This window comes from Centroberyx affinis, unplaced genomic scaffold, assembly GCF_046629955.1.
Source record: "Centroberyx affinis isolate AG114_WGS23_722 - 3 ecotype Tasmania unplaced genomic scaffold, CSIRO-AGI_Caff_v1 ptg004591l_1, whole genome shotgun sequence".
Classification (NCBI taxonomy): Eukaryota; Metazoa; Chordata; class Actinopteri; order Beryciformes; family Berycidae; genus Centroberyx; species Centroberyx affinis.
The window spans coordinates 90901-103440 of NW_027282209.1; the positions used below are offsets into that span (position 1 = coordinate 90901).

General features: G+C 42.4%; 2 protein-coding genes and 1 non-coding gene across 3 annotated transcripts; 2 read left to right on the forward strand and 1 right to left on the reverse strand.

Moving 5' to 3' along the window:
- Window positions 1-5206: 5206 nt before the first annotated feature.
- trnaa-agc (transfer RNA alanine (anticodon AGC)) lies at window positions 5207-5279 on the reverse strand. Its single transcript has one exon. It is a non-coding gene; the product is annotated as a tRNA-Ala (tRNA).
- A 258-nt stretch (window positions 5280-5537) lies between these two features.
- galk1 (galactokinase 1) lies at window positions 5538-12390 on the forward strand. Its single transcript, XM_071544480.1, has 8 exons — window positions 5538-5880; window positions 6544-6733; window positions 7003-7122; window positions 7355-7490; window positions 7678-7859; window positions 7956-8106; window positions 8194-8356; window positions 11867-12390. The coding sequence occupies exons 1-8, from the start codon at window positions 5716-5718 to the stop codon at window positions 11939-11941; spliced, it is 1182 nt and encodes a 393-aa protein (XP_071400581.1). The 5' UTR covers window positions 5538-5715; the 3' UTR covers window positions 11942-12390.
- On the forward strand, window positions 9153-11135 carry LOC139665465 (BTB/POZ domain-containing protein KCTD21-like). The gene is made up of 2 exons (XM_071544481.1): window positions 9153-10163; window positions 10662-11135. Exons 1-2 carry the CDS (start codon window positions 9750-9752, stop codon window positions 11133-11135), a joined length of 888 nt encoding a protein of 295 aa, XP_071400582.1. The 5' UTR covers window positions 9153-9749.
- Window positions 12391-12540: the final 150 nt, after the last annotated feature.

The following is a 12540-nucleotide window of genomic DNA, read 5'->3' on the forward strand; positions in this document are numbered from 1 at the left end:
GTCCGGAATCCTGTCCGGAATCCCGTCCACCCCGTGACAAAAAAGGAATGTCCCACGGAGGCTTACAGGACATATCTTACAAGAGTTTCATGACTAACCGTTCTGATCTGTACCTCTCTGTGGTACACATCTGGTCTTCTCAAGGCTGTCTAAACAGAGACAATCTGATCTTTACAAGGTAAAGATCCGGTTTTCTCTTCTTGTATAAATGCATGGTATAGCAAGAGAATGTGGGTTCCACATAGAGATACTTAGGGTGGGAAATTACCACCAATTTTGGCTGCGGTTGGTAAGTTTAACTGTTCTCCCAGTCACTTTAGCAGGTAACCAGACATCATTCAGAAGTCCTAATCTGTTCTATAAAAATATATATATATATGTTTGGCTGGTAAACTAGTGAAAGTGACTAGTGAAAGCCAATGTTTTTTCACTTTTTCTTCAATTTCTCAGTGAATGAAGATACGATTCTTAGAGCAGGACCCAAGAGCTTTAAGCCAGCCCATAAAACCAGCCTGTAAAAATCAAAATATATGAATCTAAAAGACAATGATGTTCGGTGCTAGATATGACCTCAACATTTTGAGCATTACAGACTCCTACTTAACCCCTAAAACTCCTTTCTAACCCTCTAGCCTTAGACGCCTCCTATTTCAGCAGGAGGGAAGTCGTAGCTCTACTTTTAACTTTTAAATTCCAAGTATTATCTCATGTTAGTATGTATTATAAATGAATAGTCTAGACATGCCTGCTGTTGTGTGGTTCATTCATTACTTAGGTGGAGCGGAGAGCCTCTGTCCTAAAGTGAGACTTTTTACTGTATATAATTAGTTATAATATTGGTTCTGAATGCTATATAGTTTAAATCAGTGGTTCTCAACATGGGGTCCGGGGACCACCAGGGGTCCTTGAGGGGGTTCCAGGGGGTCCCCAGCAAATTGATGAATTGTTAAACTTCAGCATTATTTCATTTACAAGAAGTTAACACAATTAGAGAATGTAGAAGAAAGACTGTTTTGATCATATTTTCTCTGTTATCTCTCTACCTACAATACAGATAGTCTTGGAATTCTGGACAAAATCATATCTGACAATAAAAATATTCTCAGATTTGGGTCCGAGAGACAAAATCTCATCAAATGGGGGTCCGTGGCCCTAATATGGACTAAACTACGAGTCCTTGATATGAAAAAGGTTGAGAATCACTGGTTTAAACTGTATGTACAATGAAGCCGACATCTACTATGAAGTGTCATCACTGTATTAGGGATGCACAGATGCTGATACTGGTATCAGATAGCAGGCCAGTATCAGGTTAAAATAGGGTAACTTCCCCAAAATCAGCTACTAAAAGCCATATGTAAAGCAAAGAAAGTTTGTTTCTGACAGATTTTAGATCTCCCTTATGAAGAAATATGAATTGTGTCTCAATGTAATGACATTATTAATGATATTTAAAGTGAAGCCCTTGTGCAGTTAAAACCGTCCCAGTTCTTTCATAATGTAGCATAGTTATTATATTCAATGGGAAACTGAACATATTTTAGATAGACGTCATTTGATTATATCATATATTTTTTCTTTGTGATTATTAATGAACTGAGACCAAACATCATACATCATACTGTATGTAGCCATACATAGTTTTATATTGATTTATTCATTTTAAAGATAATTTGCATAGTTATTTGTGTACTAGCAATATGATATGCACTACAGTTAGATCTGCTGCCTTTGTTATTAGTATTTTTAGCATGTTATACAAAAGAGGTATATTCCTTAGTTATGCTCAGTAGGCAATGATTTTTATTAGTTTGATCTTGTTCTGACATTGTTTATTTTGTATTTTGTGTTCAGAAGTGTACTGTGCAAGGAAAGTCAGCTTGAATGACAATCCCGGGGACTTTTAGATAAAACCTTTTTTATCGTCAAGGGTTTGAACAGATTAGCCCGCGAAAATGTGGCTTTTATTGTGAAAATTCACTTTATTAGGTCATCTACAGTCGGTTTTCATGTTAGAGAATATTTTATACAGTGTTGTTTTTACTTAACAGACATGTTTAACAGTAGAATTGTTTTGTAGAAGTTGATTTTAGAACATTGTTATTTTTGCCAATTTAAACATGACAAGAAACACTATGAATATTTAATGTAAAGTTTATCTGACAGAGCTTTATGTGACTTGAAGGAGATTTCCAACCAGGGCTGGATACCAGAAAATGGTACTAATACTAATGTATAACTCTACTGTTATATAAAAGTGTAAGACATATGTGGAAAAAAGACTAAAGCAGGGAAAGTTGTGTTTTTCAAAAAATCTATACTGTACAATTCAAACTAAGTTACAGCCACACCTTTTATGTATTTGTTGTTTATTTATTGTAGCCTACCTGAAGTATTATGCTGTTTGGTTTTGTGCGTATATTGCACCAGCTGTATAGTCATCAACCTGATGTTATTTATTTGAACAGGTACCAAATATACAATGGTAGAAACACAACAAAACGTACCAAATAGAGTTGAATAAACAAGTCATAACCCGAGAGAGTATTTGAATATTTGAAGTCCAGCTCTTATAGATCTTATAGATCAACCACATCTTTATTTTGATTCAAGAATTTTCCAGAAAGTTGCATATATCACTCTACAAGTATGAAGATTATGTTACTTATTTGAGAAAATTCTTGAAGTAATTAAATTGTATCCAAGACAAGTGAAATGCTCTCCCATTGGTGGAGGTTTTCATTGGTTAAATTACATCTTAAGACTCAATGCAGGATTAAATGACTTGATATGGATTTTTTTTTTGCAGTGTAGTTTAGAAGATTCAATATAAAATTATTCTTGTTTATGATCACTGACCCTAATACTGGACAAACCACACTATCATTATGGTTCTATGCAAAATAAAATGTTAATGTTACTAAAATGAAGGTTCATTAAGACAGTGTTTACTGGACAACTCCAACGACTGAACTGACTAAAATCAAAAATAAAAAGTCTAACAGAGCGATTGTGTTTTATGGTTCATTTACAACAGACTGTGCAGTCCATTTGGTATTATAACAGTGTTTTATTGGTCTATTAGAATCTCTATTAGCTGCAGTTTATGCCCCAGCTGCTCTTCCTGGAGTCATGAAACACAACAACATGACATTATACAACACAGTAATGAACATCAACAGTAGTCAGATCAATACAGAGACAAAATGACATTAAATTAAAAACATCATAACAAACAAGAAGAAAAGACAGAAAAGTATGTGTAGAGTAAATGTAAAATAGAAAGATAAACAGAAAAAGAATGTATCTCATATGAAGGAGAGGGATTATGTGATGAGATATTTCCTGAGTTGTTGTTTTTTTTGCTGGGTGCTTGAGTAACAGTTTTTAGGTTACTTACATTTGTCATTAAATTAGAATGAAAATACTTTTATATTTATGGCGCGTGGATAATTTTGAATACACGGAACAACAGCAGCCTCTTGTGGTACAAGAGAGAACTGCAGCAGTTCAGGGAGAAAAGCTGAAGAAAACTCCCTGAGCTGCTCGGAATTGCGCCCCCTACTGTTGAGATGAAAACATCCAAAGTTTGAAATAAATATGTAAGAATATTTAAAAGCCATTTAGATAAAAAAAAATCTTGACATTCTTTTTTTATGTGATGTTTTTGTGTTTTTAATTGTTTTTGCGTTTCGCATGGTGACCCCTCAGCTTAACTCACTGGTGCCACAAACACAACTGTGCATTTCTGTAGTAGCTCGCGCTGGTCGTACGTTAGCTAGCGGAGTGGAAGTTGGCGACGGTTGAGGGCTAAAAGATGGACAAAAGAGTCTCAAACTTAGGAGATAGAGAAGGCCCAGGAAATCACCAGAATCATTGGGAATTATCTCAGAGGGGAAGCTTCAGTTTACCGTCTAAAGGTAAGGACAGTCGTTCATTATACTTTTTGGCTGGCCAGTTTCGTCGGCCATTTGTATAATTTTAGCTGAGCTGTCATAGCCCTCTGAAGCTAACCAGGCAGTGATGTCTTGATATAATAAGACTGTCTGCTGACTTTTTTTTAATTATTTGGTGTTGCTGGGGCTTGAGATGTAAGTTAACTAAGTTAAGTTTATTGAGAGGATAAACCCCTTGAGATGTATCGTCTCGTTTTCGAGGGGGTGATATTAGCATTAGGTTGGCCCTTGGCCGGTGTAATGTCACGGTGTTGTGTCAGTGTCATGCTGTTTATTGTTGTGGTGATGCTCAGTGTTGGCTCTTATCTTGCCGTCACCTTTGGTGATGTACAGTTGTTAAATTGTTGTTATAAACATGTTACATTTATACATAGCTTCATCTCACGAGGAACCTCATTAACTTTAAGCAGTGTGTGACGTCATGCTGTTACAAAGCCTAAAATCGCTCGTGCCAGTTGCTGCTTGGGACATGATATGCTTTCATCGTCGGCTCACATAGTATCATATCATATCATGATTAGCCTACCTGATGGACAGTTCCTACCTGTAAGGATCTAATTTTAATGAAAACGTTCCAGTTAAATCAGTGTCATTGCAGAAGATGTTGTCTAGTTGTGAGGTTTCCATAGTTTTCACTGAATGGAAGCCAGTCAAAATATTAGTGTGTATCCTATGGAGCCACATGATAGGAGTTTGTCACTTGCAGTCTTCCTTGGATCAGTCCATGTTGACCTGGGAGCACAGAGGAACTTATAACCAGCAGGGGTGGTTCAGTGTCTTGCTAAAGGAGACTTGGACGGGATGGACATGCGGGCTGGTGCGGGACTCGAACCTGCAACCTTTTGTTTAAGAGGCGCATTATTTCTATACTATGTTCTCCTATACTATCCAAACAGTGTGGGACTGTGAACACCAGAGGGAGCCACAGTTCATGAGTTGTATAGAAATACTCCATACTTTCCACTACAAAGTTCTATACTACTACTCTTTGTATAGTACCTCTTTAAAACAGAGCTTATAAAGTGATCAAATAAAATAAACTAAGCATCATGTCCATAATGTAAAACAAGTGGCAACAAGCAGGTACCACAAGTTAAAAGAAAAATAAGCTTTAAAAAGTGATATGAAGGATGATACTGGCTCTGGCATGCTGAGGGTCTTTCAAGATATCTCTATCCAATATGGGGGACTATTTTGTAATAACCATTAATACCCAGTATAATAAATATAGTGGGGAAAACGAAAAGATTTGGAGGATGCGGGCATCGATCCCGCTACCTCTCGCATGCTAAGCGAGCGCTCTACCATTTGAGCTAATCCCCCATATGTTGCAATAGGGCTGACCCCATGTATATAAAGTAACTGTAAAAGTTGCGTGTGAACATGTTCGTCATCATGATTCACACTAAACACCTTTCTCCTTATTCAAAGTAATATTGTAAAATCCTAATCAAATGAGTTTAAATAGCCTTTTCCCTAGTCGTCCCGATGTGTCATGTGACGCGTCTCCACCAATCGGAGCCTCGCAGCACGTTCCAAGCAGGAAGTAAATCACCTGACAAATGTCATAAAGCAAACGTAACATTTCATCACTACATCTATCGTTAACACTTAGCATTTCTAGCCGCTTCTTTCCATCTCAGTTTAGTTAGATAATTCGGAGACAAATCTGGCACGCGCGTTTCTCTCGACTCACAGTAATATGATATTTTCTGTTTGAACGAGCGTGTTGGAATTTGTACCACGTCTATTTATCTCAATGGCCAGTCCCGTTCCGGTTGTGTCCGAGCTTGTTGCGGAGGCTCGGCGTGTGTACGAGCAGGTGTTCGGGGGAGAGGCTCCTCAGGTGGCGGTGTGTGCCCCTGGAAGAGTCAACCTGATAGGGGAGCACACTGACTACAACAATGGATTCGTACTACCAATGGTAACAGAACATGACCAAAAGTTTTCGCTCAGTGGCAAATCAAAGGCGACCTTTACTGTGTGTCTGAATCTATGCGGAAGTAGTTATTGTGTTGTTCCATATGTTTCAAATGGAGATAATACAAACTGACAGTCTGTCTCTGAGCATCTTAAAGGCTCTTTGGCTTTTTGAGCAGTAATCATACTATCAGTAGCTACCCACGTTCTCTGGTATAGAATGAACTTCACGTCAAACTTCCTTACATAATCTGGCAGTTTAAAGTTGCCTTGCTTATCACTAAATGTCAATTTCTCATAAAATATGACTCAAGACCATTTTCAAATATTTAGTCAGCAATCATCAAATACACCAAGCAGCACCTATTTAGATAAAAATTCACCTTACAAATTGGTTGTACACCATGGTGGTTTAAAACTGAGACTTTATTGAAATGAAGTGCTGCTTGGTGGGCCAGGGCCACTTGTATGAATTTAACAGAAGACCCTAAGGATTTGTACAGTGACTCAAGTTATGTTCTAGTAGGTATATATAGGCTATTAACCAATAAGCAAGGAACTTTAAACTGACAGATTTTTGAATGGAGTTTGGTGTGAATTCTCTTCATACACAAAGATTGGGCTAGCTACCCTATCTGAATGTGTGTGTCTCTGTTATGTGTGTCAGGCGCTGCCCCTGGTGACAGTGGTGGTGGGGAGTCGAACCTCTGGCCAGGGCGTGACCATAGTAACAGCGGCTAAGGATGTGGAGGAGCCCAGGAGGGTGGACTTTAACCTGCCCAACGATGGCTCACCTCTGTCTCCAGGGCTACCCAGCTGGGCAAACTATGTGAAGGGCGTTGTGCAGCATTACAGGGGTAAACAAAGAGCGATGACCATATCCATTACACTATAATAAAAAAACCTGAAGCTGATGAGGAGATGTCAAATGGTGGATATCTCAGTTCTTCATATCTCATAGTCATACAGTGAATCATGACACAGTCCTTTGAAAGTGCATGAGAACATACAGTAGAAGCTTGTTGATCTCAAAGATACTACCTAACGCTTCCTTGGTATGGACACCAGAGATAGTCGTAACATTTGGTTGATTTGGTGCATTTTCTCTGTCTCTCTTGTCCTTCAGCTCCCCCTGTCCCGGGGTTCAGGGCGGTGATAGCCAGCACTGTCCCCCTGGGAGGAGGTCTGTCCAGCTCAGCCTCTCTAGAGGTGGCTTTCTACACATTCCTACAGCAGCTCAACCCAGGTCAGAGACTAGGCTTAGGCCTTTTTCAATAAAAGCCCAATATTGATCCGATATATTGGTCGAAATTTCACATAAATACTGATATTGCTTGATGTTAGATTGGTGGTTTGCTGCTGTTGATCATGAGTACTTTAGTTGTATAACCTCTATAATCTATAATGGTTTTGTTTACAAGAGTATGAGCCTGGATCTTTGATAGCCATTCTACCTCTTTGCTTGCCCTTTTCCACAGATGATGGAGACAAGGTGGCGAAGGCAGTGGCATGTCAGCAGGCAGAACACACCCACGCTGGCGTGCCCTGTGGCATCATGGACCAGTTTGTGTCTGTTCTGGGCAGGGAGGCTCATGCTTTGCTCATCGACTGCAGGTAATGGAAAGGTGAACAATAAGCCGCTTAGAAAGCGTTCAATAACATGGAGAAGTTTGGGTCTGTTGTGTCTTACGTCTTTTTTATGTTAGCCTTGGCATGTATTGGCAAAAAAAATAGAGACACAGAGGAAACGCTACAGGCTTTATTTCCACAATTATCAGTTACTTCTTTGTCATTTACTCAGGTCCCTGGAGGCGACCCCAGTTCCGCTGGCAGACCCGGGCCTGGTCATCCTCATCACCAACTCCAACGTCAAGCACGCTCTGACTGGCAGCGAGTACCCCACCAGACGCAGACAGTGCGAGGAGGCCGCCTCCATCTTGGGAAAGGCTAGTCTCAGGGATGCTACCATGAAGGACCTGGAGGGTATGAAAGTCATCCTGTTCCGTTCCGTTGACGTGGTCCTGCCCTGTCCCACCGTATCTAAAAGCAAGCTAACTTAGTGTTTTTACCTTCTCCCAGAGGCGAGGCACCGGCTGGACGATGTGACCTATCGTAGAGCTCGTCACGTGATTGAGGAGATAGAAAGAACTGTCCAAGCTGCCGAAGCCCTGAGGAGAGGCACCTACAAAGAGTTCGGCAAACTCATGGTGGAGAGCCACAACTCCCTCAGGTAGGGTTGTGATTCCGTTTAACCCAGCGACCTTTTTTCGATGAGAATGTTTACGCGCGACAACACGGTGCATTGTCCCTCTGTCAGAGATTTGTACGAGGTGAGCTGCAGGGAGCTGGATGAGCTGGTCTCTGCAGCCATGGAGGTGGAGGGGGTGTTTGGCAGCCGGATGACAGGTGGAGGATTCGGTGGATGCACTGTTACCTTGCTGCAGGCACACGCCATTGATAGGACCATACTCCACATACAGGTTAGTATCCACACGTGCACACACACACACACCACAAACGGATCAAGTTTATGTAGCATATAAAGATGAACGCGAATATACCAAAAATCTTTAATCCAGATGTGGTAAGTTGGTAGAGACGTATTCAAACAGATTTACTGCTGTAATCAAAGAAAAAGCTGCTTCTACTAAATATTGCTTAAATTATGCGCATACTTTACACAATCAAGGTGTTTTAGATTTCCATTTTTAATACATTCAGAAGTAGCTGACATTTGTTTTTACCTTGTTTTTGATGTCATTTGATTGAATGGGTTTTCATTTCAGGCCCCAAGGCAATAAAACCGAGAAAATTTGACAGGGTGTATAGAATTGTGATATCCATTGTGCGCTCACAGTGTTGTTCCAGTCTGAGCTTTTCTCATCCTCCTCTGCTGTGGTGCAACATGATACAGCATGTGCGAGAAAGTCCGTTTGCTGTTATTCGCTCTGGAAAATCCACTTTTTCTCTTTTATCTTCAGGAAAATATTTGCGTTCCGAAGGGTAATTCAGTCGGGCATTGTTCATTTGTTCGCTGGGGATAAAAAGCACTTTTCATTGCTATGGCTGTCACTTTAAGGGGGGCATTTCAGACAAATTGCCCAGTCCCCCGTGTCTTGCCCAGACAGCCCCAGAGAGTGTGTGTGTGTGTGTGTGTGTGTGTGTGTGTGTGTGTGTGTGTGTGTGTGTGTGTGTGTGTGTGTGTGTGTGCGACAGAGAGATCAGGGGGTATGGGCTGAGAATAAAAGCGAGCTCCGTAGAGACGGAGCCAGAAGTGTCCCGTTATTAGCATGCTGGTCTAGTCACTGTGGCCCTCGCTGCCTTTCTGCTTTAACACAGTCAGACTGGGCTTATGCAATAGGCCTGCTGTTGGCTAGCAGCACTGACACCATCCACAATCCTGCGGGAGAGATATCAACAAGGATGTAAATATAATCACAGAAAATCATGGGGAAAACATCTGCAAATGAAACCCAAAGGAGTTGCGAAGATGATAAGTTTGCTTTCACGCAATAGAGAGGAGCAAAACAACAGAGGCCTTTATGGGTTTGGAACACAGGTTTTATAAATCTCCAGCTTTGGAAGAGCAGACTTGGCAGATTCCCTTGCATCTTTCCGTATCCCGGCTACTGCTTTTGCCCTGCCGACCGTCAAAGGAAGAGAGTCTTTCCCGGAGACAAAAGAAACCCTTGAAACTTCCACATCCCTCAGTCCGCGGCATTCCTGACCAGCGCAGAAGGATCCTTGTCCTCACCACAACACAGCAGAGACGAGCAGAGACGAGGCACAAAGGCCGCCGAACCCCAGCGTCGGAAAAAAAGGCTTCGTAGGACCATAACAACCCCCGGGTCCGGCATCCCCGCGCCTCCAAAGATGCTGAACCTGAACTCGCCGGACAGCAACAGCAACAGCAACTCCCTCCAGGACCCGGTGTCGTTGAACGTAGGCGGAGAAATCTACACCACCACCCTAGACACCCTGACGCGCTGCCGCGACTCCATGCTAGGCGCCATGTTCACCGGACAGGTGCCCGCGCTCCGGGACAAGCGGGGCAACGTTTTCATCGACCGCGACGGCAAAGTGTTCCGGCACATCCTGAATTACCTGCGCTCCAGCTCCCTGGATTTGCCCGACGGCTTTGCGGAGCTGGCGCTGCTGCGGCGAGAGGCGGACTTCTTCCAGATACGCCCCCTGCTGGAGGAGATCCGCCGCTCGGAGGCGTCGGCGCCGCTCAGCCTGAGAGGAGGGCCGCTAGGAGCCATGCTGATGGTGGACGTTGACTGCAAGGTGTGTGCATTAGGGTTAGATCAACATATCAGTTTGATGTGTCGTGCCGATATTGGTCTTTTATTAAAAAAACCAGGTAGTGGCCAGTCGTTGTAGTCCACCTCTGATATGATGCAGCTTGTCTGATTACATATTTTTTGTGGCATTGATCAATACTACACTGGTTGTCTGTGGAAAGACCTTAACCTGCATTCATGCTGTTTAAGAGGCTTTTCCACTGTGAGAAGAATGAAATTGTCTGGGGGAAAAAAGAATACTTGGAATTTTCTGACATTTTTTGGCATGAACTAGCCAATTTAAAAGATATTGAATACTGGCCCAAAGCATTTCCTATTGGCAGCTTCATTCTAAAAATATCGGCCTTCAAAAACCCTATGCATATCATTTTAGTTAGTAACAAAGTGCACATTCAAGGACATGGAAGGACCATTTCTTTGTTTGTGTACAGTACACCCTGCAGAACGTGTCGGTCAAGCATGTTGTACCGTCTCATTCCAGGTCCGCGTCCTCCACTTTAACTTGCGCCGCGGGCCGGAGAACTACGAGCTGCGCACGTGCTCCGTGCGAGTCTTCGCCGTTGACCTCTTTTGCACCTGGAGGGCCTTCCTGGCTCTGCTTTGCGAGCGGTTCTCCTACCGGACGCCCCAGGGTCCCGCCGCCCCGCGCCCCTGCGACCCGAGGCAGAACCGGCTGAAGCTGGAGTGGGTGCCCCGGCCCGACGAGCTGCCGCAGGACCAGTACGACAAGCAGCGCTACCGGGGGCTGACCGTCTCCGACCCCGAGGGCGCGCAGGCCCACGCCGACGACGCCGCCGCCGCCGCGCTCCGAAGCCCGTGCGAAATCACAGACATGCAGCGGTTCGTGGAGGAGCTGCTGACGGCGTCGCTGGCCGAAGGGTTCAAAGTTGACTCGGTGACGCCCGACCCCGCGGACATTCTTCACTGCACCTCGCTCCGGCTGGTCAAGTGCTGAGGCCGCGGCCAAGGAAACAAGCTACAACACCAGAACATGACGAGTTGACAACTATGGACGGTTGCTAATAGTCCCAGCTTTAACCCTTTACCCTTAGGGCTTCAGTTCTTTAAATAATATCTCATTTTTAACAAAGAATATACAACCTAATAACTTAGCTCTGTAATACGGAAATTAAAGGGATTACAGAAAATGACTAGTAAATCCTTAAAGAGGCATTTTCTTCCTGCCTCGATGTCTGTCCATCTGTCTCGGATTGTTTACAAAAGCTATTATTAATCCTATAAACACCATTACATTCTTTTTCCCCCTCTCCACTCATTTGAATGAGATGCTCGCGTAGGTGAAGTCAGATGAGTTATGCATCGCGCATGTAATTTTAGAAAGGAGGAAGTCGTAGTAAAGGAAGTGTGTAAGAGGAAAAGATGTGTCGGTCGGGGAGAGGAAAGGCGGCTGGTTAGGAAAACAAGCCCCGCGGCTCCTTCCTCTTGCCGCCTCCTCGAACCTCCTTCCTGGGCGGTGAAGAGATGAGATGAGCGCGAACGGCTCTGCAGCCTCCATGTATGGACAGTCTGCTTCTAAAAAAATAAAAATGGTTACACACATAATGAAACATCAGTACAGTCAGATAAAGGTATAACACGTATAACACCCAGATGTAGTCTTTTTACAAATATATTATTCAGTAGAAATATGTTATATACACTCACTGTTGTTTTTTTCCTAAACAGGAGCGATACAGTGGAAGCCCAACTTTCTACATCACTGTTCCTTCAGAGGGAGCTCGGGTTCTCAGTCTGTCCTGACCTGGAATACCACTGCCACCAGCGTCATTCACTCAAAAAGATGCATTCCTCTCGACGGGCATTTACAAATTGAAGTTATTTTTCCTCAGACAGCCTTTTTAAATTGGAGTGATCACTGAAATGAAAGTAAAATGAGCTTAAAATGATTTGCTCTGATGCAGACTTCAGTTGTTTGTAAGGCAGACTGTATGAAAAGTGCCTTGATAAACAAATGAATCAAGCTCTAATTTTGTTTTTTCATTACTTATCTAACATTGTTTTTCTCAATTATCTAATTATTCATGTCTTAATTAAAAAACTATTTGTATAATTTCGACTATGATATATTGTAAAATTGTAGGCTAAATTTCATGTTTATTTGCATATTACCTCTAACAAACGTCTACTGATTAAATAACTATTATTTTGAAATACTGTTGTAACACATTGCATTTGACAATGAAGAATATTTGGCTTAATAAATGTTTTTGTTAAACTTCCTCTTGGATTTCAAGTTTGCTATGCTGTAGAAAGGGAATTCATCCTGCTGGGGTGCTGCCTTCAAATGCTATCGGAAATAATGGAATTCTCACATTAACTACCCAACACCTGCCCAACAA

Excerpts from the sequence above, each read along its gene's own strand:
- galk1 (XM_071544480.1), top strand. The coding sequence starts at position 5,716 with ATGGCCAGTCCCGTTCCGGTTGTGTCCGAGCTTGTTGCGGAGGCTCGG. Across the intron at positions 8,107-8,193 it reads GAGAGCCACAACTCCCTCAG|AGATTTGTACGAGGTGAGCT; the intron begins GTAGGGTTGTGA and ends TCCCTCTGTCAG. Across the intron at positions 8,357-11,866 it reads GGACCATACTCCACATACAG|GAGCGATACAGTGGAAGCCC; the intron begins GTTAGTATCCAC and ends TTTCCTAAACAG.
- LOC139665465 (XM_071544481.1), top strand. The coding sequence starts at position 9,750 with ATGCTGAACCTGAACTCGCCGGACAGCAACAGCAACAGCAACTCCCTC. Across the intron at positions 10,164-10,661 it reads TGGTGGACGTTGACTGCAAG|GTCCGCGTCCTCCACTTTAA; the intron begins GTGTGTGCATTA and ends GTCTCATTCCAG.